This window comes from Myotis davidii, unplaced genomic scaffold (genome assembly GCF_000327345.1).
Source record: "Myotis davidii unplaced genomic scaffold, ASM32734v1 scaffold2042, whole genome shotgun sequence".
NCBI classification, from domain to species: Eukaryota; Metazoa; Chordata; class Mammalia; order Chiroptera; family Vespertilionidae; genus Myotis; species Myotis davidii.
Window position 1 is genome coordinate 275,964 of NW_006293469.1, and position 22,746 is coordinate 298,709.

At 35.5% G+C, this 22,746-nt stretch overlaps 1 protein-coding gene across 10 annotated transcripts in view; it reads right to left on the bottom strand.

Annotated features, from left to right (window-relative positions):
- Positions 1-22,746, bottom strand: part of R3HDM1 (R3H domain containing 1) — a 111,618-nt gene that overhangs the window by 88,233 nt on the left and 639 nt on the right. For 6 of the 10 annotated variants that reach the window (XM_015566141.1, XM_015566140.1, XM_006767149.2 and 3 more), the window contains exons 2-8: positions 21,600-21,810; positions 13,570-13,611; positions 13,026-13,115; positions 8,091-8,205; positions 6,495-6,573; positions 385-444; positions 156-296 (exon numbers count right to left, since the gene is read on the bottom strand). In XM_015566141.1, coding sequence (XP_015421627.1) covers positions 156-296; positions 385-444; positions 6,495-6,573; positions 8,091-8,205; positions 13,026-13,115; positions 13,570-13,611; positions 21,600-21,770 — 698 coding nt within the window. In that variant the 5' untranslated portion in view covers positions 21,771-21,810. The remainder of the gene's footprint in view (positions 1-155; positions 297-384; positions 445-6,494; positions 6,574-8,090; positions 8,206-13,025; positions 13,116-13,569; positions 13,612-21,599; positions 21,811-22,746) is intronic. The other 4 variants (XM_006767150.2, XM_006767148.2, XM_006767146.2 and 1 more) reach the window with 3 other exon arrangements.

Genomic DNA, 22,746 nt, shown 5'->3' on the forward strand with positions numbered 1-22,746 from the left:
AGTGATCTAAAAGTATTTTTTGGTCCAATTGTGTAAGGTTATTATATGGAGCTTAATTAAGTTGCTAAAACATATGGAAAACCTATGTAAAAGGTGCTGTAAAAAGAGAAGTACCGTCACACATATAATGTGCACCAAAACTTCTTAATACTTACATTCTTGTATTGCTAGTTTTGTTTACTATGACAGACTTCCCACTCTGATCAACATTGTGGTCTAACCCAAAGTAAGCAGCTACTCTGTGTAACAGCATCCTATGGTAAGATGTCATGGGGGGGAATTTCTTACGTGGAGACCTAGAAGTAGGAAAGAAGAAACACAAATTTAATAAATCAAGGAGAAATGTGATGATAATTTCTTTTCTTGTTAAATGTCAGGACTTACTCATTATTACCAATGAAATCTAAAATTTCTTGTTCCAATTTCAACAGCATCATTCTGTCCCTGAAACAAAATATGAAGACTCATCAGTAAAATTTAACACTGAAATAATAAATGTTGAACTTATACCACTAAATATTTGTCTTAACAACTGTACATTGACCACTATCACAAGCTTGATGCTAAAATATTTACATGCTTTCTAAAAAAGTAATGTTTTTAAAAAATAAAAATGACTTATTTTGGTTTAAATTTTTATTATGGAAAATTTCATGCCTACACAAATGTAGAGGGAACAGTGCAATGAACTTTAATATAGCCATCACCCAACTTCAACAACTATCAACATGTTGCTATTCTTGCAATAGATTTTGACTCCACTATCACTATATTGGACTCTGTTCTGTAAATATATATGGATAACAAGAGCATATTAGTATTTACTTCCTTATCACTCAATAAAGCTGAGAGATGGTAGCAGGAAAATATATAATCTTTAGACGCATGATTGTGTTATCATGCTGAACACCATAGAAACAATGCTCTAGAGAACATGAAATGCCAGTAACAACAGGAATACTCCTATGGGAATCCTAAGCTATATATAAATAGAGCTATAGCAGAGAAGTATGAACTACATTACCAACTTTAACTCCAAAGGAGAGGGCTTTACAAATCATTCTGTAAATTGCTATTATATATTTATAAGACTTCAGGAATTTTGCCCATAAAAATAAAAATGAGCCAAAAGCCTCCATTAGGTAAAATAAATAGACTCTAAGGAGTATCTGCATGTGCTCCTTTAGACCCCTAGGGGCTTATTTAGTGCATTTAGGCTGTAGCAAATTAACGGCACCCCTCCCCAAAGGACCTCCTTGCTCACACACCAAGAACGTTGATCATGGGAGTATTCTTGGGTTCAATATAAGTTTCATGTGCAAGGGGAACAAAACAAAACAAAAAACAAAACAAAACAAAACAAAGCAAAAGAACCTCAAAGAAACTTAAAGCTAGAAGTAGCTTTACAGAACATTTGTGTTCCTCAAATTTTATAGATCAATAAAACTAGGCCAAGAGGTTATTGTTTTCCTCCCAAATAAACGTTACTTATTTACTGATTAATTTAAATTTTTTTTTTATTGATTTCAGAGAGAGGAAGGGATAGTGAGGAAGCACAAAACACCCAACCAGAAGAGCAAGAAAAAAAAAGAATCCAAAAATATGAAGATAGTGTAAGGAGCCTCTGGGACAACTTTAAGCATACCAACATCTGAATTATAGGGATGCCAGAAGAAGAGAGAGAGCAAGATATTGAAAACCTATTTGAAGATATAATGACAGAAAACTTACCCTACCTGGTGAAAGAACTCTCTTGAAGGTCAGATAAAGAGCTTCACAGACAAGAAAAAGCTAAAGGAGTGCATCACCACCAAACCAGTATTATATGACATGTTGAAGGGTATTCTTCAAGAAGAGGAGGAAGGAGAAAAAGGTAAAAAGAAGTGACAGCAGATACATTATCTATCAACAATTGAATCTAAAAATCAAATGAATAAAAAATGTGATGAACAGAATAAACTGGTGAATTGAATAGAATCTGGGGCATGGAAATGGAACAGACTGACGATTCTCAGAGGGAAGGAGGTGTGTGGGTGTGTGGGAAGAGATTAGACAAAGATCTTATATGCATGTATGCATTACCTATGGACAGAGACAATCGGGTGGCAAGGGCCTGGGGTGGGGTGGGAACCGGGTGGAAGGGAACTATCAGGGGGGAAAAGAGGGATATCTGTAATAATCTCAACAATAAAGATTAAAAAGACAAAACAAAACAAAAAAAATACACGTGAATACATGTCATTGCCTTGATAAAATATTACCACAGATTTCCACTGCTCTTAGGATCTGAAATGTGACTTATCAAGCAGGCATAGTCTGGTCTTTGCCTACTTCTTTAGCCTAATCTCCTGCCCTCCTCACAAAACCTATCATCTTGGCTTATCTCGGCACATGCCACACTCCTTCCTTTCTCAGCTCCTTGAACATGCTGTTTCCTTTGCCTAAAACAACTTCGTATATTCTTTTTTAGACTCTGTTTCTTTAATAGCATTTATCACAATGATCATTATATAGTTTTCTGAAGTACACATTTTATACACTAATTATAGGGGGGAAAAGGGGATACGAGACAGGCAACTTATTCAGCATTCACAAAACAGTGCATTTAAATTGGTTTCCTGTGCCTGACCTAAACAGCAGGCATACAAAGAAAGAATAAATTACCGATACATGTGACAACATGGATAAACCATAAAAATATGCTAAGGGAATGACACCAGTCACAGGAACAAACACACAAACACACACACGCTATTGACATGTGAAGTCAAAACCAGGGAAATCTGTACAAACAAGCTTGATTAGTACTCAAGGCATAGAGAGGTGATAGCAACAGGGTATGGGTTTCTTTTTTGGGTTATGAAAACTTTCTATAATTGACTGTAGTGATGGTTGTTGCACATATCTGAGTATATTAAAAGCCCATTAAGTTTTATAATTTAAAAATTCATATGCAGATAACAAACCTTTCATTTATATGTAGAGGGAAACAGAACTGTATAATAGAAAAATATTTTGAAGTGTATAAAAATAGATTTCTAATCTTTGTCCTTATTGATGTCTCCTATAGGTTCAGCGGAAAGAAAATTTCTGCCTGTTTAGAATCCTATCTTGTTTTACTCAAACTATTTATGTATTCTCCTTCTCCCTTATTCTTCAAACCTCCGAGTTCTAGTTTCCACAATCTTACTTCATATGAAACAGCTTGTTAAAATAGCTAATAATTACTTCCTTACCATTTTCTAGAATGATTTGTCCATACTTCCCTGCTAGAGCCAGTGTGTACAATCTTGTCTTTCTTTGAGTATATCACTTCCCCTCACACACTGCTATGCCTTGGCAATGCTCTTTATCTCTCTCTACCTGGAATGCCTTTCTCATGCTTCTCTGTATAGATAGTTCCCATTTAAAGCACTCTGATTTCAAGACGCACCTCAGGCATTACTTTTCAGTGATGCCTTCCCATATTCTTTCAAACAAAGACTGGGGCCCCGTTTCTCTTTTACAGCCCTTGAAAAGTTATTTTACATCTATTCTATTTTAACTAGTGTCCCGGTGCACGGATTTGTGATCATTGAAAGGAAATTAATTAGAAGAAATATTTTAATGTCGCTATTTGCCCTTTCTCTATAATAGAAGTGTCAATCAAATACATGACCGACAATGATAGATCGAAACACATGTGTGAGATTAGCGCCAGTGAGAGCTTTACATGATTCGCATGCGGGTCAACTTAGTCTTTTATCTCTATAGAATAAACCTGCTTTCTGATGTAGCTAAACTTCTCACAGCCTAGTGAAGCAACCCAACTTCTCTTTCAGGTAACTGTCAGCAACACAGCAGCAAATATCAACACAAAGCAGATTATTATTGTAGATCACACAGGGAGAACAAAGGGTAAAATATTTAACTGCAGCAGTTTATGACTATATTCTGTGCAGTGAGAAAACCTGAAGTCATTTTCAAGGTCCACCATTTCTTACTTCTATTCAGTTGGGTCAAGTTGCTAAACTTTCTAAATCTCCATCTTCTGGCTAATGAAAATAGAATTCTACTGTGTCTCCTATCTACCTACTCCAGGACTTTTGTGAGGATCAAATGAGATGAGGCATGTGAAAATGCTTCACAAACATTTGGTTAAAGTGTGAAATGTCTGCAACTGGCTATGAAGCAAGTTGGGTTACTGGGTTGAAGAAACTCCAAGGAGGCTAGTCACTAGAGAGAGGAAGCCAGGCATTCCGTGAAATCATTACCAGGTGCTTACAGTGACTGTTTCCGGGCTTGGCTGTGGGCCGCATTTTGCACCATGGGGTCTTGGCAGCATTGTGTGGGATTTGTGGGCTGTCACTCCGGGGTGTTGGTGGGGCCTGTGTCCCACTTGGGGGTTCCCTGGCTGCTGGCAGCTGAGCCCCCCCTCCCCGCCACCCAACCCTGGTCAGGCGATTGGAGCCTCTTGACTAGGGGGAGGGACTGAGAGGTTGGCCATTCCAGCCCACTTGCCAGCCCCGCCCCCACCACAGATCGCCCTCTGTGTGTGGGGCAATGGACAGGGCGGGAACCTTGGCCTTAAGTTGCCCACGTCCCCCACCACCCATCTCCGGTTCCCTGTTCACCATCAGGTGACGGGAGCCTGCTGGCCGGGGAAAGGAACTGAGAGGTGGTCAGTGTGCCTCATTGTGACTGGTCGAGCAGTTGTTCTGGTTGTTCCACTGTGAGGGTCAATTTGCATATTACCCTTTTATTACATAGGGTTATATATCAAGAGTTTATTCTAGCAGAGAGACAGTGGGTAATTTAGGGGCAGAGATGATATCTTGCACATCTTTGTATCTATAACTAGAGGCCTAGTGCACAAAGCCTTAGGCAGTTGAACATCCTTAGTGCTGCTGCAGAGGCAGAAGAGGCTCCTGCTACCACCACTGCGCTCGCCAGCCGTGAGCCTAGCTTCTGGCTGAGCGGCGCTTGCCCTGTGGAGTGTACTGACCACCAGGGGGCAGCTCCTTCATTGAGCACATGACCCCTGCTGGTCAGTGCGCCATAGCAACTGGTTGTTCTGCCGTTCAGTCGATTTGCATATTAGCCTTTTATTATACAGAATGTTTAGCACAATACTTAGCACAAGGCAGATGCTTAAGAAATATCTATTCATTAGATTCCACATGAATGAAATCATATGGTACTTGTCTTTTTCTGATTGGCTTATTTCACTTAGCATAATGTTCTCCAGGTCTATCCATGCTGTTGTAAAGGGTAAAATTTTCTTAAATTTAATGAACAAACTGAACCACCAAGCAAAATAAGAGACAGATCCATAGATAGAGGGCAGGTAGACAGCGTTAGTGGGAGGTGGAGTATTGGGGGATGAGTGGAAGTTGGAGCAAAAAAGAAAATAGAGAGAAATCATGGACATGGACAATAGTGGTGACTGTTGGGGGCAGGGAGGAAAGTGGAAGAGGACATAGAGGGGATAAATGGTGATGGAAAAAAGAAATGCCTGCCCAATGGACTAATGATTTCATCTTTATTTTGGGACTTAAAATAAAAAAGCCAGGCAAAGTTGACTATCTTCTTCCTCATGTCATAACTATACTCCTTCAATCCATATTACAACAAGCCCAGTTTTCATTTAGGCAGTTCTCCTTTGAAGGTTTATGTTAAGAGTAAACTAGAAAATCAAGATGGCACTGAATACAATAAACCCTGAATTAAAATAAAGGTTTATCTTGAGGTATGATATAAGTCTCAGTGAGGCTAAAGAGAGTCAGGTGTTCATGATTTCTTCCATGTGCACATACCAAATGAAACTGTTTTCTTCTTATTGCAATGTATGTAAAATAACTCCCACTCTGGGAAGTTAACACTTAGAGGATGGGTTTTTAACCTGGGAGTCTTCTACCTCATGAAAGCATTGGTGAAATATTTTGTGGACAAGCCTTTTTGTGGGAAATACCTTAAAGGGATCAATGACCTGCCAAAAAATAAAAATCTATTCATTACCCTAGTAAACAAACGATTTCACAATTGGTTAGTGACTCAAATAAGCACTTTAAAAATCATAGGATTGAAGGTGTATAAACTAAGAAAAAGGGAACAAATAATGTGACTTTAACTGTTTAAACACTCATAAATGAATATACTCAGTTCTTGTTCAGTTGGGTGCATTATCCTGAGAATATTTCTCTCTCTCTTTTTTTTCATAATTAATGTTACCTCTGCATTTCAATTGAGTCAAAATTTCTTGGTAATTCTGTATTTCCCAAAATTCCTACATACAGCATAAATTATTTTAATATCATGCTGAAATACATATTGCAAAAAGATATTTATACATGTGCATCTAGACCACCAACATCATAACCCTAAGAACCTAAAATGTTTCTGGTGTACTTCAAATACTGCAATCTTATTCTAATATTCTAACTCAGTAATGGAGACACACATAGCAAATTATGGTATTCTAAAAGCAATATAAACCTTATAAATCTAATTTTTACCTGGGGTTGTTTTTTAATGTATTTACTAAAAATTCATGTAGATCTATGCCAGTTGAATCAGTGTATTCTTGACTGGAATCTAAAAAACAACAACACAAAAACACAGTATGAAGTTGTTTGAAAATAAATCCCATTTCTTTTTACACATGATACATATCTTAAATAAAATGAGGTGACCCACATTGAAAAAGATTAACAAAGTAGGAAAACGAAACTTATGAAATCAGATGAAAACAATTTTTCTATTCCCATATAACGAACAGACGTAGGTTTATATAACTGCATGTACATGTACATTCTTAAAAAAAATTTATGTCTTGCCTGGCCAGAGTGGTTCAGTTGGTTCGGTGTCCCTCTGTGCACTGAAAGGTCACTGGTTTGATTCCGGGTCAGGGCACATGCCTAGGTTGCAACTTTGATCTAGTTGGAAAGCCTTTGGAAGGGAACTGATCAATGCCTCTCTTTCTGTCCTTCTAGTTCTCCCTTTCCCTCTTACTTTCTCTAAGCATGTCCTTGGTGAGGATTAAAAAAAAAATTCTCTCAAATGTGACAGTAATTTACTCTGAATCCTTTAAAGATCCTATTATATACTCACCACAATCATCATTTTTTAAAATGTCTCCTGAAGTAAAAAATTAGAATGACTTATTCAATTAACTACATTGGTAGCAAATTAAGACAGCTTAGTTCAATTGTGAACATAGGTGGAGAAAATAATTTGGGGGTAGATAGGAATTTTAGTTCTGAAAAAACACTAATTTAATTAGATATTATTAGGCCTATCACTAAAGGCTTGCTTCCAATATACTTTTTAAAAAAATTATGTTTATTTCTCCCTTCATGCTGTTTATAATACTGATCAGCATAATCAAGTTTGTAAATTAAAAAAGCATTTTTATAGATGTGCAATAGATGACGGTGAAGTCTCTTAAAATTTATTATGAAAGATAAAACATTCTGGTTTCCAAGAGGGTATGTTTTTATTGATTTTTTAGAGAGGAAGGGGGAGGGGTGGAGGGGGGGAGGGTAAGGAGGGGTCAAGTCCGAAGAGAAAAAGAAATTAGCCCTGGCGGGGAGGGAGCCTAGGATTCCAGGTGGGGCCCATCCAGCCTCTCTCTTCCCCTTTCTCGATCACACCCTCCTGCTGGTTCTGTGTGCTCTGACCGGGAATTGAACCCACCATCTTTTGGTATATGGGATGATACTCCAATCAACTGAGTCACCTGGCCAGGGCATCAGCTCTTTGTATTATAAGGAAGAAATAATATTTTTATTGAAATCAGTATTCAAATTATAGTAATTCTATTATTTCAATAGGAGATGTACCAGTAAGAGATAAAGACAGTTATCTTCCTCAGAGACTCTGGAATGTGTTGCAGTTTTTTAATTAATGTGTCTTACTGTGTTATTCCATTTTGCCCAGATGAGCAAATACTATATTATCCCTTCAATATGTTCTGTATCATATATATACATATATATACATATATATATACATATATATATACATATACATATATATGGCGTAAGGAATGAAATTACCAACAATGACACTAAAATTTTGTTTTAAAAACCCCACAAAAATAAATTGCAAACCTCTTGATAACATTTTTCTGGGTAACTTATCACTGGCTTTTTCTTTTTCTGCTTCATCTTTTGAGGGCTTCTCCTCTTTTTCAAATGATTGTGTTAACTGGATCTGAATTTTCTCCTGTTGGAAGGTAAAATCAGTTTAAATAAAAATATAGAGCAATTTAGTTAATACCACACACCTGTAGTAACACAAAAGCATGTGGAAGGGGAAAAAAAGAAAACTATTATTTTATCCAATTAGATTCTTCAAAGTAGAATACAACTTAAAAATATTTTTATCATATTTTTTGAAGTCTGGATAGCAAATTTTGAAATGCTGACTATATCAATTGAAACATATCTTAGAAATTATTTTAGAGAAAAAAAATGTTTTTTGTAACAGTTTAAATGTATCTACTTGCAAAGCTCCTGGAGAATCAGAACCAAGGTATTTTTAACCTATTTTTGTAATGGAGATGCCAAGGAAAGATACAATTATCATCAATCATGACAACAGGAAGACATAAGTATCAAGTCAACACTTAGTAAGAAGTACTTCTTTTGAGGGGGCGGGGGAAAAGAGAGAAATAGGTAAAATTTCATATTCCTTCATTCTCTTAACATATAAAAAAAACTGTAAGTACAAAATATCCAAAACCAAATTTACATGACTTTCATTATTTGAGATTTATGTACCACTGTTCTTCCTCAATCACCTCAAAGTTTAGAAAGATTTCAAGCAAGATTGCTTTCCTTCCTGATACATAGTAATTCACTGTAAAGTAACCATATTATGTAAGACTGAAAAGGAGAACTAATTCTACATTTCATTTTTAAAACAATCTCATTACATCCAATTTCAAAAACCAAAGGAATTAGTGAAAGTTAATTCATACAGCTTAAAATGGTAAATGTCACACAGCTCTGTTTATTCGGGCAAAGTTATCAAGAAAGGCAGAATAACATCCAGACCATTTCTACTAAAGATAATTGTAGACTAAATTATACTGTTGCCCATGGTGATGAAAAACATCAATCAGACAATTACTCCACTTCTCTTCTCTGGGAGATGGTTGTTGGTGGTAATATAGTAAATCAAAATCAAAGGGAATATAAATTTCAGGGTTCTTAAACTTTCAGCCATCAGGATTTCTGTTAAACATTTCTGACCCCCCAGAAAACATTATTTTTTTTGAAATAGTAATTGGCAAAAAATTTCAGATCAAATATAGTATTTTTTCCTATAGGTTTGCTGACTGCTATTTTCATCTCTTCAATTCTGCTTCCCCTTCCATCTCAGTTCAAATTTATGTTCAGAATATAGTGCAAAAGCTATGTACTGGCAATTTTCACTAAAATTGCTGAACTTCCTGCCGAAACCGGTTTGGCTCAGTGGATAGAGCATCGGCTTGCGGACTGAAAGGTCCCAGGTTCGATTCCGGTCAAGGGCATGTACCTTGGTTGCAGGCACATCCCCAGTGGGAGATGTGCAGGAGGCAGCTGATCGATGTTCCTCTCTCATCGATGTTTCTAACTCTCTATCTCTCTCCCTTCCTCTCTGTAAAAAATCAATAAAATATATTAAAATAAAATAAAATAAAATAAAATTGCTGAACTTCCTACATTCATCAACTGGTAATCATTTTTCTCATGACTAATTTTCCTTTTTATAAATTTATCAGGATAACATTGGTTAATAACATTATATAAACTTCAGGTGTAAAACTTTGTAATGAATCTGTAATACTCTATTGTGTGCTCACCATCGGAAATCTAGCCACTCTCCTCACCCAAGGATATTTTTCCATTGCTTTTTAGAGATTTGAAGGGAAGAGGGGTGGGGAGAGAGAAAGATGAGTATCAATGTGAGAAAGACACATCGATTGGTTGCCTTTGCATGTGACCCAAACAGGGCCAGGGATCGAGGCTGCAACTGAGGTATGTGCCTTTGACTGGAATCAAACCTGCTTCAGTTCAAAGGTCAATGCTCTATCCACTGAGGCAAACCGGCCAGAACTGTTTGTTGCTTTTTTGTGAAATGATATGGTTCTTGTCCTTTTCCATTTGACTTATCTCATTTAGCATAATGTTCTCAAGATCCATCCATGCTGTCTTATGACTCACTTTCTAATCTACTTTCCTTATTTTTAAAGTAATTGTAAGATAGGTATTTTAAAATGAATCCCAGAAGTATGTTTTGGAAGTAGAATACTAGAAGTGTTACTGACTTACAGCTTCTATTCCTGTTACTCAAGGATAATCCATGAAATCCAGGTTGGAAGAAAAGATTTCACATTTAGACCACCACAAAAGGCACTCCCAATGACTATCAGGTTTCATTTCTAAATTCTCCTACTAAGGTCATACATTATAATTACAGATACTAAACTATTTTATCAAGATTAATTGTATTTAAAAATCTAGAGGCTTAAAGTACTGAGGTCTGGATTCAGTTGATACTGAGACCTTGTTTTCATTAGCAAATAAACAAGGCATATTTTAAATGCTGTAATCCATACACAAACTCTTCTGACTATAAATAAGCAACATCTCCATAGGAACTTGTAATTTCTTTACTCTTCCTCACTCAGCCATTGACATTTGTCACTGGTCACTTCCCTCTCATTAGACACAAGTAACATCTCTTTTAATTGCCTCTCAACCTTTTGACTAATGTGCTTTACTCCAGATTAATTCCTCAAAAATCACATTCTGAAGCAAACATTATTAGTTGGAAAGTGTCTCTACCCATCAAGGATTAGATACTAGGACATTTCAGGAGAAATAATTTATTTTCCTATTCCCATTCAGGTGCAGTTTAGTTAACTCAAGACTTGGAAAAAGTTCAGTGAAAGTAGGCTATTATCTCAAAAGACAAAAATTACTGTATTCAAGAGAAATTGAGAACAAATGTATTAAGTGGAATAACAGCTCTTTGGACTATGAATGCAAAAATTATAATCTGAGATCAATAGTATATACATTAATTTATAATACACTCCTGATGTTATTTTTCCCCATATAAATTTTCACTACATAAATTTATGTAGCACTATAAGAATTTCGCCCCAATATTTTTCAGATAAGTAAAATGTACTGAAAAAACAACAAAAGAACAATCACATTACAGTTTTTCTCAAAAAGAATGCATTTTTCTGTATTAATAGTCTTATGAATGCCTGACCCTTCTCATTTTTTCAATCTCCTTGGATAATTAGTCCATGAGGCTAGGATGGTATAACATTTTGAGCAACAGAAAGAAGAAATACATTTTTAAAAAACCCTATATTATTCCATCCTGGACAGGCATAGTATTTACTCTAATTTGTACAAAAGAACTTTTTAAAATTGCTATTTCAAAAACAATTTTATTAAATTTCTTTCAGAGCGTATCATAACTCTTCAGCCTTATCAACAACTATGCAAAAGCCAAAGGCTAAGATTTAAAAATGCTCTCAGGCAATAGTTCTTAGTAAAATATTTTTACTGCATTTCTACTTTTTCTTAGAAAATTCTGTTATTTTATTGTTAAAAAATATTTACTTTATAGAATGAATGCATATAGCTTTCTTCTGTTTTTAAATTGTAAATAAATCACAAATAAACTCTGAATCACTTGAGCACAGTACAAAAGAAACTGATTTTTTGGTATTTTTTACTGACAAATAATTAAAAAAAAACTTCTCCCATTTTTAAAAAAATGTATTTTTATTGATTTCAGAGAGGAAGGGAGAGGGAGAGAGAGAGAGAAACATCAATGATGAGAATCACTGATTAACTGCCTCCTGCATGCCCCATACTGAGGATTGAGCCCACAACCCAGGCATATGCTCTGGCGAGGAAGCTAACCGTGACCTCCTCCTAGTTCATAGTTTGACACTCAACCACTGACCAACACTGGCTGGGCCTCTTCTTACATTTTGGAAGCAAAGAAGTGTAGAGGGCATATTCTAAATATGTGACAACTATTTTCAGTGTGTATAGCAGGCTTTTAAGAGTATCATCTTTTAAATCAAGGCAAAGCGTAAGATTTCACCTGAGTCAATAAATGTACAATTGCTATTTATTAAAAAAAAAGAAGAAGAAGAAATACAACTTCTCATGGCCTTTTCCTTTCTTTCTTTTTTAATATGCTTCTTAAAGAGCCAAAAAGTTGCCTCAGTTCTTTGGAAACTAATTGTTGGGATATAGGAGGATTTTATGTTGCTTAAACTCGTAAAAAGTAGAATAAGCCATTAACAGCCAAAGTTATCATCACAGACAAATATTGGTAAAGGGTCCAAACATATTTCATATATAATGCCATATAAGAGAAGGCAAACATTAGTCCACAGCTGAGATTAACAGAAAAGTAGTCATGGCATTAAAAATACAAAGGGCAAACCAAATTGTCTGCTTAAATCTCAGTTCTATATTTTACAAGCATAGACAGAAAAGGAATTAGAAGTTTCAAGACAACTATTAGAGCCAAGCTAATATAAGAATTGGCTTCACCATGCATTCAGTTTAAGTAAAATAATATATCAAGCAGAAGTCTTGGGTAGTTTCCTTTCACACACAAGCAGTATTTGACAAACTTATAAAGGACAAAATCAAAAGGGTAAATTCCATCGCAATTCCACTAAGTGAAGGTACTACTTTATTACTTTTCCAAAATAACTTATAACTCCCTTAGAGCCATATTCCCACTTAATTATATTATCCCTAAGTTTTCCCAGAGAAATCATTATACTAAATTTTAGAGTGATGTAACAAGGTTTTCCCACTTTTCATGTGTATCTTGTATCATGTATTATTAAATGAATTCTTAGTAAAAACACATATAACACACACACATGCACATACAACTTAAAAAAATTTGATTTCAGAGTGTAGATACAACTTTTATTTAACCTTATGAAAAAATTTCTCCAGGAGGCAGGTTATTCCACCATGTCTGTAAATAATAATTTTTTTTACCTGGTTCTCCTGTGATACCTCTGCTGTAGGGGGTGGTGGAGATTCTTCACATACTGCAAGGCTCCGAACTAGCTTTAACTTTGAGCTTGACTAAAGAAAAGTATTTAAAATTAACACTACATTTCACAAATCTGGGGTGTATATCCCCTAGGGTTTCTTAAGTCTTTATAGTTTGTGCCACATATAGGCATAGGTGAAATGTGCAAGTTATATATATCATTAATTACCTCTAAAATCCATTGTTAAGAGGGAAAACAAACAATTGCAGTTTTGAAAATTATAGCAATAGCAAGAATGGGAATAATTCCAATTTCAAAACCCAAAGAATGGTGAGAAAGCCATTTTCTCTATAAAAAAACCATTAAAGATACAAAAGCAATGCACAAAAGCAACTAGGCAAGACAAAACCCAAATAAAACAAAATAAGCTTTCTGCCCCAAACAAAATATGACAAAACTAAACTGATGCAGCGCTGTATGAAAACAAGGATTCATCAAGCATGAAGGACGGCCCTTGGCATGCCAGCACAAAATATTTACTATACCTTAGACCTTTTTCCTGTCTGTCCAAAGGACTGCAATGGCCGCTGAATACACAAGAAAGATTTATATTACATTTCATGTTGAAACAGAAAGTTTTCTTCTCAATTCATAATCCTAAGCCACAGAGAAACTAACTGCACAAAGAATAAAAAATGAGGAAATCAAAGTTGGTTTTAAGTAAAAATGTACTGATTCCTCCCAAAAGCACACCTGTAAAAGATTCTCTTAAAATCCTTCTGTGAATTGGCATATTTTGTAAGTGAGCAAATTACCACAATTTCTGTGTTAATTGAGCTAAATGAAATTACAAGGTAACTTCTAAGGTAGTAGAAAAATAAAATATATTTCTTCAGTATTTTATAACATATTACACTTTAGGCAAAGTTAGGAGGAAAAATCCCTACAAAAATCCTGAGGAATTTTAAGTATCTGTGCTCAATCAACAAAGTTCCAAACATACTAAGGAGGATGTTGTAAATGCACACTGAGTCAGAGTACAACCATCTATCTTCTGAGCATTTTCAGCCCCATATGAAGTACAGCACCAGTTTACTAGTCACAGAATCATGTTTGCCTGGTCCAGGGTAAGGCAATGAAGCAGATATAAAGAAAAGAGATCAAAGTTCCAATATACACGTCCAACATAATTGCCAAATCACCAATCACATGATTGGGGAACCCAATGGAGCAAAAGTTCTAGTGTGTGGTATCAATATCAGGCTTTGGTTTGGGAAAGCAGCTGAAGTGACTCTGAACCAGAGCCAGATGGTTTTTAAACATGTTTCCTTCCTCCAACCTCCTTCTGATCTACCTCTCTAACTCTAATCCCAGGTACCTATCATTTATACTCATTACAGCCAGGGACCAAACGTAAAACAGATAAAAAGTCCTTAATACGTAGATTAGTATATTCACATATGAAAGAAGAGTCACCATGTCACTCTAATATCCAAAAGAGCCTTCCTTGCAGAACCAACAGAAAAGCAAATCTGCAGTACCAGTGTGTCCTGTCCCTCAGGCTGAGCCCAAAGTTCTTGAGATAAGAGCATTGTATTTTTGGGATTCTGATCCTGGATTACCCACATTACATACAAATTAGTAGTAACAAACACAAAAGGAAAATAGAAAAAATAAAGAAAAATGACTTTCGTTTCTTACAGAGAAGAAAATAGTTTGTATACACCACATATATGCATGGCCATACTGCCTAAGAGCTTCTGCATGTTGGTATTGTCTTTTGTTTCGATTTACTCTATAATTTGTTCAAGAAAATTTCTAATTGTAACTCATATTCAAAAATAGAACTAAAAGAAGTTATACTTCATAGAGAAAGGACTTGAAGAAAAGCTGGGAGAAAATCAATAGATGTATGCAAGCAAAAAGGCAGAAGGGAAAATAATGTGTGACTCCTGTTCTCTGCTTTAATTCCTTACAATTCTAAATATCCAGGGTACAAAACTTTCCGCTAAAAATTTTTAAAATAAAAGAGATGATTAACTGTCAAATAAAAACTGTATTCATATGTAGAGTTGGATTTAAATTTCTGGCTTTGCTCATTAGTACGTGACCCTGGTCCAGTTATTTCAGTTCACTTGTTTTTTTAAAATGTTTTTATTGATTTCAGAGAAGAAGGGAGAGAGAGAGAGATAGAAATATCAATGATGAGAGAGAATCATTGATCAGCTGCCTCCTGCATACCCACCACTGAGTCTGCAATCTGGGTCTCAAACCTTGACCTTCTGGTTCATAGGTCGACGTTCATCCACTGAGCTACGCTAGTTGCGCCACATTATTTTGGTTGGGAGCAGAAAGGCAAATCTGAAGGAACAGACACACCATTGCTTGCTTTGAAGATGGAGGGGCTCTGTGAGAAGGACTGCAGGCAGCCTCTAGGAGCACAGTGGCCCTTCGCCTAAAGTCAGTCAGGAAATGTGGACCTCAGACCCACAACTGCAAGCAACTGAGTTCAGCCAATAACTGGAAGGAGCCCAGAAGCAAATTCCCCCCCAGTCTTCAGAAAAGGGCCCAATCCAGTCAACACTTTAGATTTCAGCTTTGTGAAATCCTAAACAGGAAGTTACTTGAGCCCAAACTAATTTCTAATCTACAGATCTGATATCTACAACTGAGTTGATAACTGGGTATTGTGTTATGCTCTAAGTTTGTGGTAATATGCTTTGCAGCAACAGAAAACTAATACACTACTTCATAAGTTAAGCATTATTCAATAAAAGTCACTACTTCATTTCAAATAGCAAAGAACTGAAATTACATAATATATACCAGAAAGCTTACTATACACACACGCACACACAACAAAGCAGAGAAAACAAGTTTGGTTTATTAAAGAAAATAACCTTTGTTTTATATTTTTGGTGTCAATTTGATAGCTAGATTTGGCTTTAAATAAAAATAAATTATTTTAAAAAAATTAAGTCTTTATTCCCCATTGACCCCTTCTAGACTGCCCCCATCCCTCGCCCCAAGCCTTCACCACCCTATTGTCTGCGTCCACGGGTTATATACGTATGTATAAAGCATACAACTCCTTTGGCTGATCTCTTTCCACCTACCCACCCATCTCAAATAGATTTTATTATTTAAACCACACCTTTCACCTTTCACCCATTTTTTTTTATTTTGGAAAATATACAAAACATGAAATTTAACATTTTAACCATTTTCAAGTGTATAGTTCAGTGGTATTGAATATAATCATAATGTTGTACAACCATCATCACAATCCATATCTATAATTATTGTCATATTGTAATACTTAAACTCTGAACTCATTAAACATAATTATCATTCTCCCCCGATCCCAACCCCTGGCAACCACTCTCTGTCTATGATTTTGACTATTCTAAGTACCTGATATAGGTCAAATTGTATGTCTTTTTGTAAATCTTAAATAGTTAAGATTTCTATAATTTTACATAGACAGACTTTTATTCAACCCTTTAAACAGACATTTATAACTGGCTTATTTAACTTAGCACAATGACCTCAAGGTTCATCTATGTTGTAGCATATTACTAAAGAATTTCCTCCCTTTTTAAGGCTAAATAATATTGCATATTTGAGGGTGAGTATTATTTAATAATGTTCAATACAATGAAATATCCTTTCATTTGTTGATGGATGCATTTGGGTTGATTCTATGTTTCAGCTATTGTGAATAATGCTTCTATGAACATGGATGTGTAATTATCTCCTCCAGATTTCAGCATGTGTTTTAGCATCTACAAGACTCAGCAAAAAGAGCTTGAGTTTACTTAATATGCACTGAAACACAGATGATGCTTGTAGGGTAGTCAGACCAAATAAGGTTGGGAATGGTCATGACTGAAGCAGCACAGTGCTCTGGAAAAAGCACATGGAGGTAGGCTAGGATTGAGTCCTGGCTGTGCCACTGGCTCTCTAGGTGCCATATAGTTGTGTTAATGTCAATAATAAAACAATTGGGATTATAATAATAATAATCATTATTTGTTAATCCTCACCAAAGGATATGTTTTTATTCATTTTGGAGAAAGAGCAACATCAATGTGAGAGAGAAACATCCATCGGTTGCCTACCGTACATGTCCTGACCGGAGATTGAACCTGCAACCAAGGTATCGCCCTGACCTGCATGTCCTGACCGGTAATCGAACTGCAACCTTTGGTGTATGAGACGATGCCCTAACCAACTGAGACAACTGGCCAGGGCAATAGTATATTATTAATAGCATCTACCATTGCTAGGCTCTAACTATGTACCAGTTAAATTACATACATCATTTTTATGTTAGACAAATAGCAAAATAGTTAAGATTTCTATAATTTTACATAGACAGATTTATTCAACCCTTTAAACAGAAACTTCTTTGCATGTTTCATCCCATTTACCTCACTGTTGGAGAAGTGTGGTCTGTACCGTGAGTTTTTCTGATAATATTATTGGATTGGCATTGCTTTCTTATCCCTTACTTCCCCTTTTTAAATAAATGCAAAAGGACTTGATGTAAAGGCTCATCTTAATTATCAAAGGGGTTTTTACAGGAACTGAGAATATATTAAACACCTACTTCAACAGATTTCATACTTATATGTGTGTGCATATATATATACATATCAGAAGCCGTTCATGCATACTGGCATATGAAGCCTAGTTAACAAAAATCAGTTCTCTTTTCTCCTCCACAACAAGGGTTACCAACACAATTTGAACTGGCCATCCTATTGTTCACAAATAATTTATGGGGAGAGGAATTGTTTGAACTTTTCCAAAATATGCTTTGAATCATGTTTATATGCACATAGACAGATGAATACTCTCAGACAAAGCATTTGCCAAGTACAAAGATACAACTGTAAAAAAAAAAAATGAGAAAGTTGAGTTTGAATCTTTAATAAGTAAGCAGAACACAAGGTTCCTAATTTTATGTTTCAAGTAAATGACAGTAAAAATCAACAAGTAATTTACCTAAATTTAATCTGAGAAATCTACTCTTGAGAAAAATCTCACAATAGAGGCCATACAAATAAGTTATACAAAGAGAAACAAAGCAACTCCCACACCATTTATCCTATATTAAAGATTAATAGTCTAACGTATTAAATTTTTTCTGGATTTAGAAGCCTGACACCTCACCAGTTCCAAATACCTAATGATCATAGAAAGTTTAACATATAACTTAAGGTTTGCAATAGAAATAGTGTATGGCAGTAGAAAAGTTACTAATCAAAAAATCTTTTCACAATTATTTGGGATCATCATCAACAGTTTAGAACAACCTCAGGCAATTATGTGGGAACGTTACCTTCTTGACATTAACACACACTATTTGAATTAGCTCTAAAGTATTCTTAAGAAATTCTTAAGAAAGTAGTCCTAAAGCTTATATAAAAGACAACTAATGTTTTTTAAAGGGTAAAGCATCACACGGTAGAATTATTTATAAAAGAAACGGCCAAGGAGCTCTGAGATCATCTCTAGTTGGAACCATCCCAGGTGAGGTCTAATGTTTGTTGGCCTCTCTCTAGTTTGAAGAAATTATTTTTTACTAGAGGCCTGGTGCATGAATTTGTGCACTAGTCAGGTCCTTCGGTCTGGCCTGTGGGATTGGGCTGAAACTGGCTCTCTGACATCCCCCTAGGGGTCCTGGATTGTGAGAGGCCACAGGCCAGGCCGAAGGACTCCACTGGTGTACGATCGGGGATGGGAGGTATGTGGGAGGTTGGCCAGCTGGGGGAGGGACTGCAGTAGGGCTCCAGAGTGTGTCTGGCCCGTCTCACTCAGTCCCGATGGGCCAGACCCCAGCAGCAAGCTAACCTACTGGTTGGAGCGTCTGCCCCTGGTGGTCAGTGCACATCATAGCAAGCAGCTGAGCAGCCTTAACCTTATCGTTAGCATATTACGCTTTGATTGGTTGAATGGATGACCGGACACTTAGCATATTAGGCTTTTATTATATAGGATGTAAATACTTTCCTTAATAGTAGAAAATCATAAGATTTCTTCATAGTATAAAAGAAGTTATGACAACCGTTCATTTAAAAATGAGTTTTTCTAAATAAACTACTAAGGACAGTCGGGAAATTAAGACTTGGAAATGGATGAAATGTACGGTTCTTCAGGAAAACATTCCCATTATCCTAAGTCACTTTAAATATTACTACGTTGAAGCAAGACAATAGATATGTTATATTCATGGTAGCCGACTTTCAGAATGACAGGAGAGAAATATTTGGTTTATTCAAAATTCTTAATAGGAAACCTACATTATAATTGGTGCATACATCTAAATTTGAGTAAAAATAATAGTTCCTATTTAAAATTAAACTTTAGGCAGTATCTTAGAGGTACCAAAGAAAGATGAAATACCTAAGTAGTATTAGAAAAAAGACATTTTATAATAGTTAACTCCACAGTAAGTTGAAAGGTAACTTCAGTTGATTTTATTTTACATTACATTAGGCAAAACATTTTTTTTTTAGTTTTACCTACTTCTATTCCTAATATCCATTACTTAAATCTCTTCTGTATAAGTTATTTAGACTCTAAGTCCCTTGCCAGACACTTGGCATGGAGGCATCCTTGGACATCAAAAAGCTCCAAGCAGAGTAAATAGTCTCACATGTACACTCTTAATAAACATCTGAGTAAGCTATGCATATAGCATTCATGGATGAACATAAAATGAATTCTCATATTTTCTGTTTCTCTTTCCCATCTTTACAGTCACCATGCTCTATGGAACATGATGGCAGAAACCATGCCCATTTTTGCTTACTATAATATTTCCTTGGCATAGAATAGGTTTTCAATAAGTGTTTGGAGAATGCATGAAATTTTCCTAGAGTACCAACAACTGGGCTATACTCTAGTGGTCTATGTGATAGTAGTCATCAAAATGTTTTTATACTTATTGACAAGAGCAACACAACAGACCTGAGAGGAAATTTAATAACCCAAATTAATCGCTTATTTGATAAGCATAGCCTGGAAGTGTGACCATCAGGTATAGAAAGAGACTAAAAGGAAATCTTTTAGTACTTCAATCAGGAATGCAGTACGATTTTAGCAGATTTTCTGATTCAATCAGGATCCTGGCATGCTGCCATCACTCAGTGTACTGACTGCAGGCATGGCAATTTTTTGCTTTAAAAAGTGCTATTACTAAGAATGACTACAAGTAGTATTCCTCCCAATTTCTTAGATAATTACCACTGGACTGTACTTAACCAATGGGCCTAATTGCTTTTTTATACATATATGAGTTGCTATCATTTTGGCACATAATAGGTAATAAAAAGTTTCTGACTGAATAAAACAACCTTAAAAAGACCTTTCTTTACTTATCAGAAAAAAATGAAGGTATAATTTTTAGCATGTAGCTCTCAAGTCTTTAGGATACGGGAAGAATTATAGAATATTTCTGCCAGAAGTAGAATTCTATATTCACAGGGTTTAATTTAAACTGAAGTGTTAAAGACAGTATTTTAAGACAACTTTTTGTGGTAAACTAAGGGACTACCTTTTGTAAGGGTCTAATTACTTAAAGGGACTGGCTTTATTGACATGGGTCATCAAAAAACAATAGTGGAAGTGACATTCTGGGACTTTTAAGCCTAGTCTAAAGAGACCTTGCAGTTTTGCTTGGCTCTTTGAACATTCTTTCTGGGACCCCTGAGTCATCATAATAAGTCTGACTCCCTTGGGGTCTACATGCTGGAGGGACTACTGATAGGTGCTCCCAGTTTCATCTAGCCTACATTCCAGCCATTTGTCTAAAAACAGTTTTAGACCTTCCAGGCCAGCCCATCTGCCAGTTAAATATTAGGGAGGGCCTTCTTTTGACTCCTTGTGAAATAGAAACTGTACTCAGCCAAACCCTGTTCCATTTTCCAACTCACAAATCATGTTTAAAAAATAAAACACAATAGAGTTTTAGTAAATTCTGTTTTAAAATTGCTGGCCCTCTGCTGGAGCACCTAGAACTAAATACTTTAAATACTACTTGAAACAATTTTTACCTATCTTGCATCTTGACCAACTCCTCAATTTCCTTCTATACCTGAAATTAAAAGCCTTCACAGTGGTTAGTTCTAGTCATCATAAATGTGTAGCATCGAAAGCCTTAGTGACTTTTTTGTCCTCTCCAATCTTTTTTTCTCAGTCATGGTTGATTGCTTCCCCTGAAGGCTGTTTTTGCCAAAAGAACTTCTGCAGTTCCCCTCTCTCTATTCTTCTATCCTCTAAGATATCTTCAGTTAAATTCTGAACTCCCACAATACTGATTAGGGGCAGAGTGGAATGAAAACATAGGAAGCCAATAAAAAAAGTATTGCTACACAGAAATGAAAATTATTATATGATACAAGCAAATCAAAGAATTAGACCCCACAAGCTAATACAGATGGCTCAAAAACTGGCTGATAAGCATACCTCAATGGGCCAACTTATCCTGAAAGTAAGTTTTTTTATGAAGATGGTAATTATATATTAATATTCAGCATTTGTATCCAGAGAGGAAAATCCTGTTTACCTGAAAATCAATATTGTTGTCAATACAATGTTCATTCTTCCCTGCTAAAATCTTCCCATAGTTCTCTGATTTGGTAAGATTTTCAACTCTGGTTGTATCTTTCACGTCTGCCTCCAAATCCTTCATTGTTTCAGTTTCATTTTTTACAGTAACAATATCAGACATCCTCATCAGCAAAGGTTATTTTAGAATTCTACAGGGAACCTGAAGCCTTAGGAAAAAGAAAAGGAAAAAAATTAATTTAACATTTCTTACATTGAGTTACTACATAATATTGACTAAGTACTTTCTGTGTCCCAGAAATAATGCTGAATATTCCCAGAGAGAAGCAAAACTCCTGCTTTCAAGAAATAGGCAGTTTAGTGCCAGACCAGTTCAAATTAAAGAAAAAAAAAAGTCAATATAATGAGATAAGAATTACAATAAAGGCATGAGGTGATTTTCATGCACAGACCACTTGTGAAAGTTCTTAAGAAACATTAGCCATATTGAGATGGGAGGCAATGGCTAATTGGGGTATGATAAATGTGTATTTAGATAGCATCAGAAATTTTTTTCTATCAATGAATAATATAAATATCATCGTGTCAGAAAATATTTTCCTATCATAGCTTTTGTCTACATTTCTCAAATTGTAAATTTCTTAAATTACCTGCAATTATGAAAGGAAATAATTAAACAAACAGCAACATTTTATACAAAATACAGGTGTGCATCTGGATTAATAACTGTTTGGCTTTATGAATCAAGAATTTAAAACTCTCCTGATTTATGTGATTCAATGCCAAAGAACATGTATTACCAGATGGTCTAGTATATGGACTCCATAGGAGAGCAAGCAGATAAGATGCCAATATATTTCCTGTTTTTACTGAGTTTAAAAAAACACTGGGGACTTTACATTGAATATCAAATAAAAATGTATCAGAGATAGCTGTCATTTTAGCAAATGTAAACTTAAAGAGCAGAAGTTGATGTAAACTTTTTCTTTCTAACTTTATGATCATGTATAAGTTTAAAGTGTATGACATGACAATATAACACAAGTATATATTGCTAAACGATTACCATAATCCATCACCTCACATAATTACAAATTTTTTTGCGGTGAGGACAAGAACAACTTACTTTGAAATGCATAAAAAAA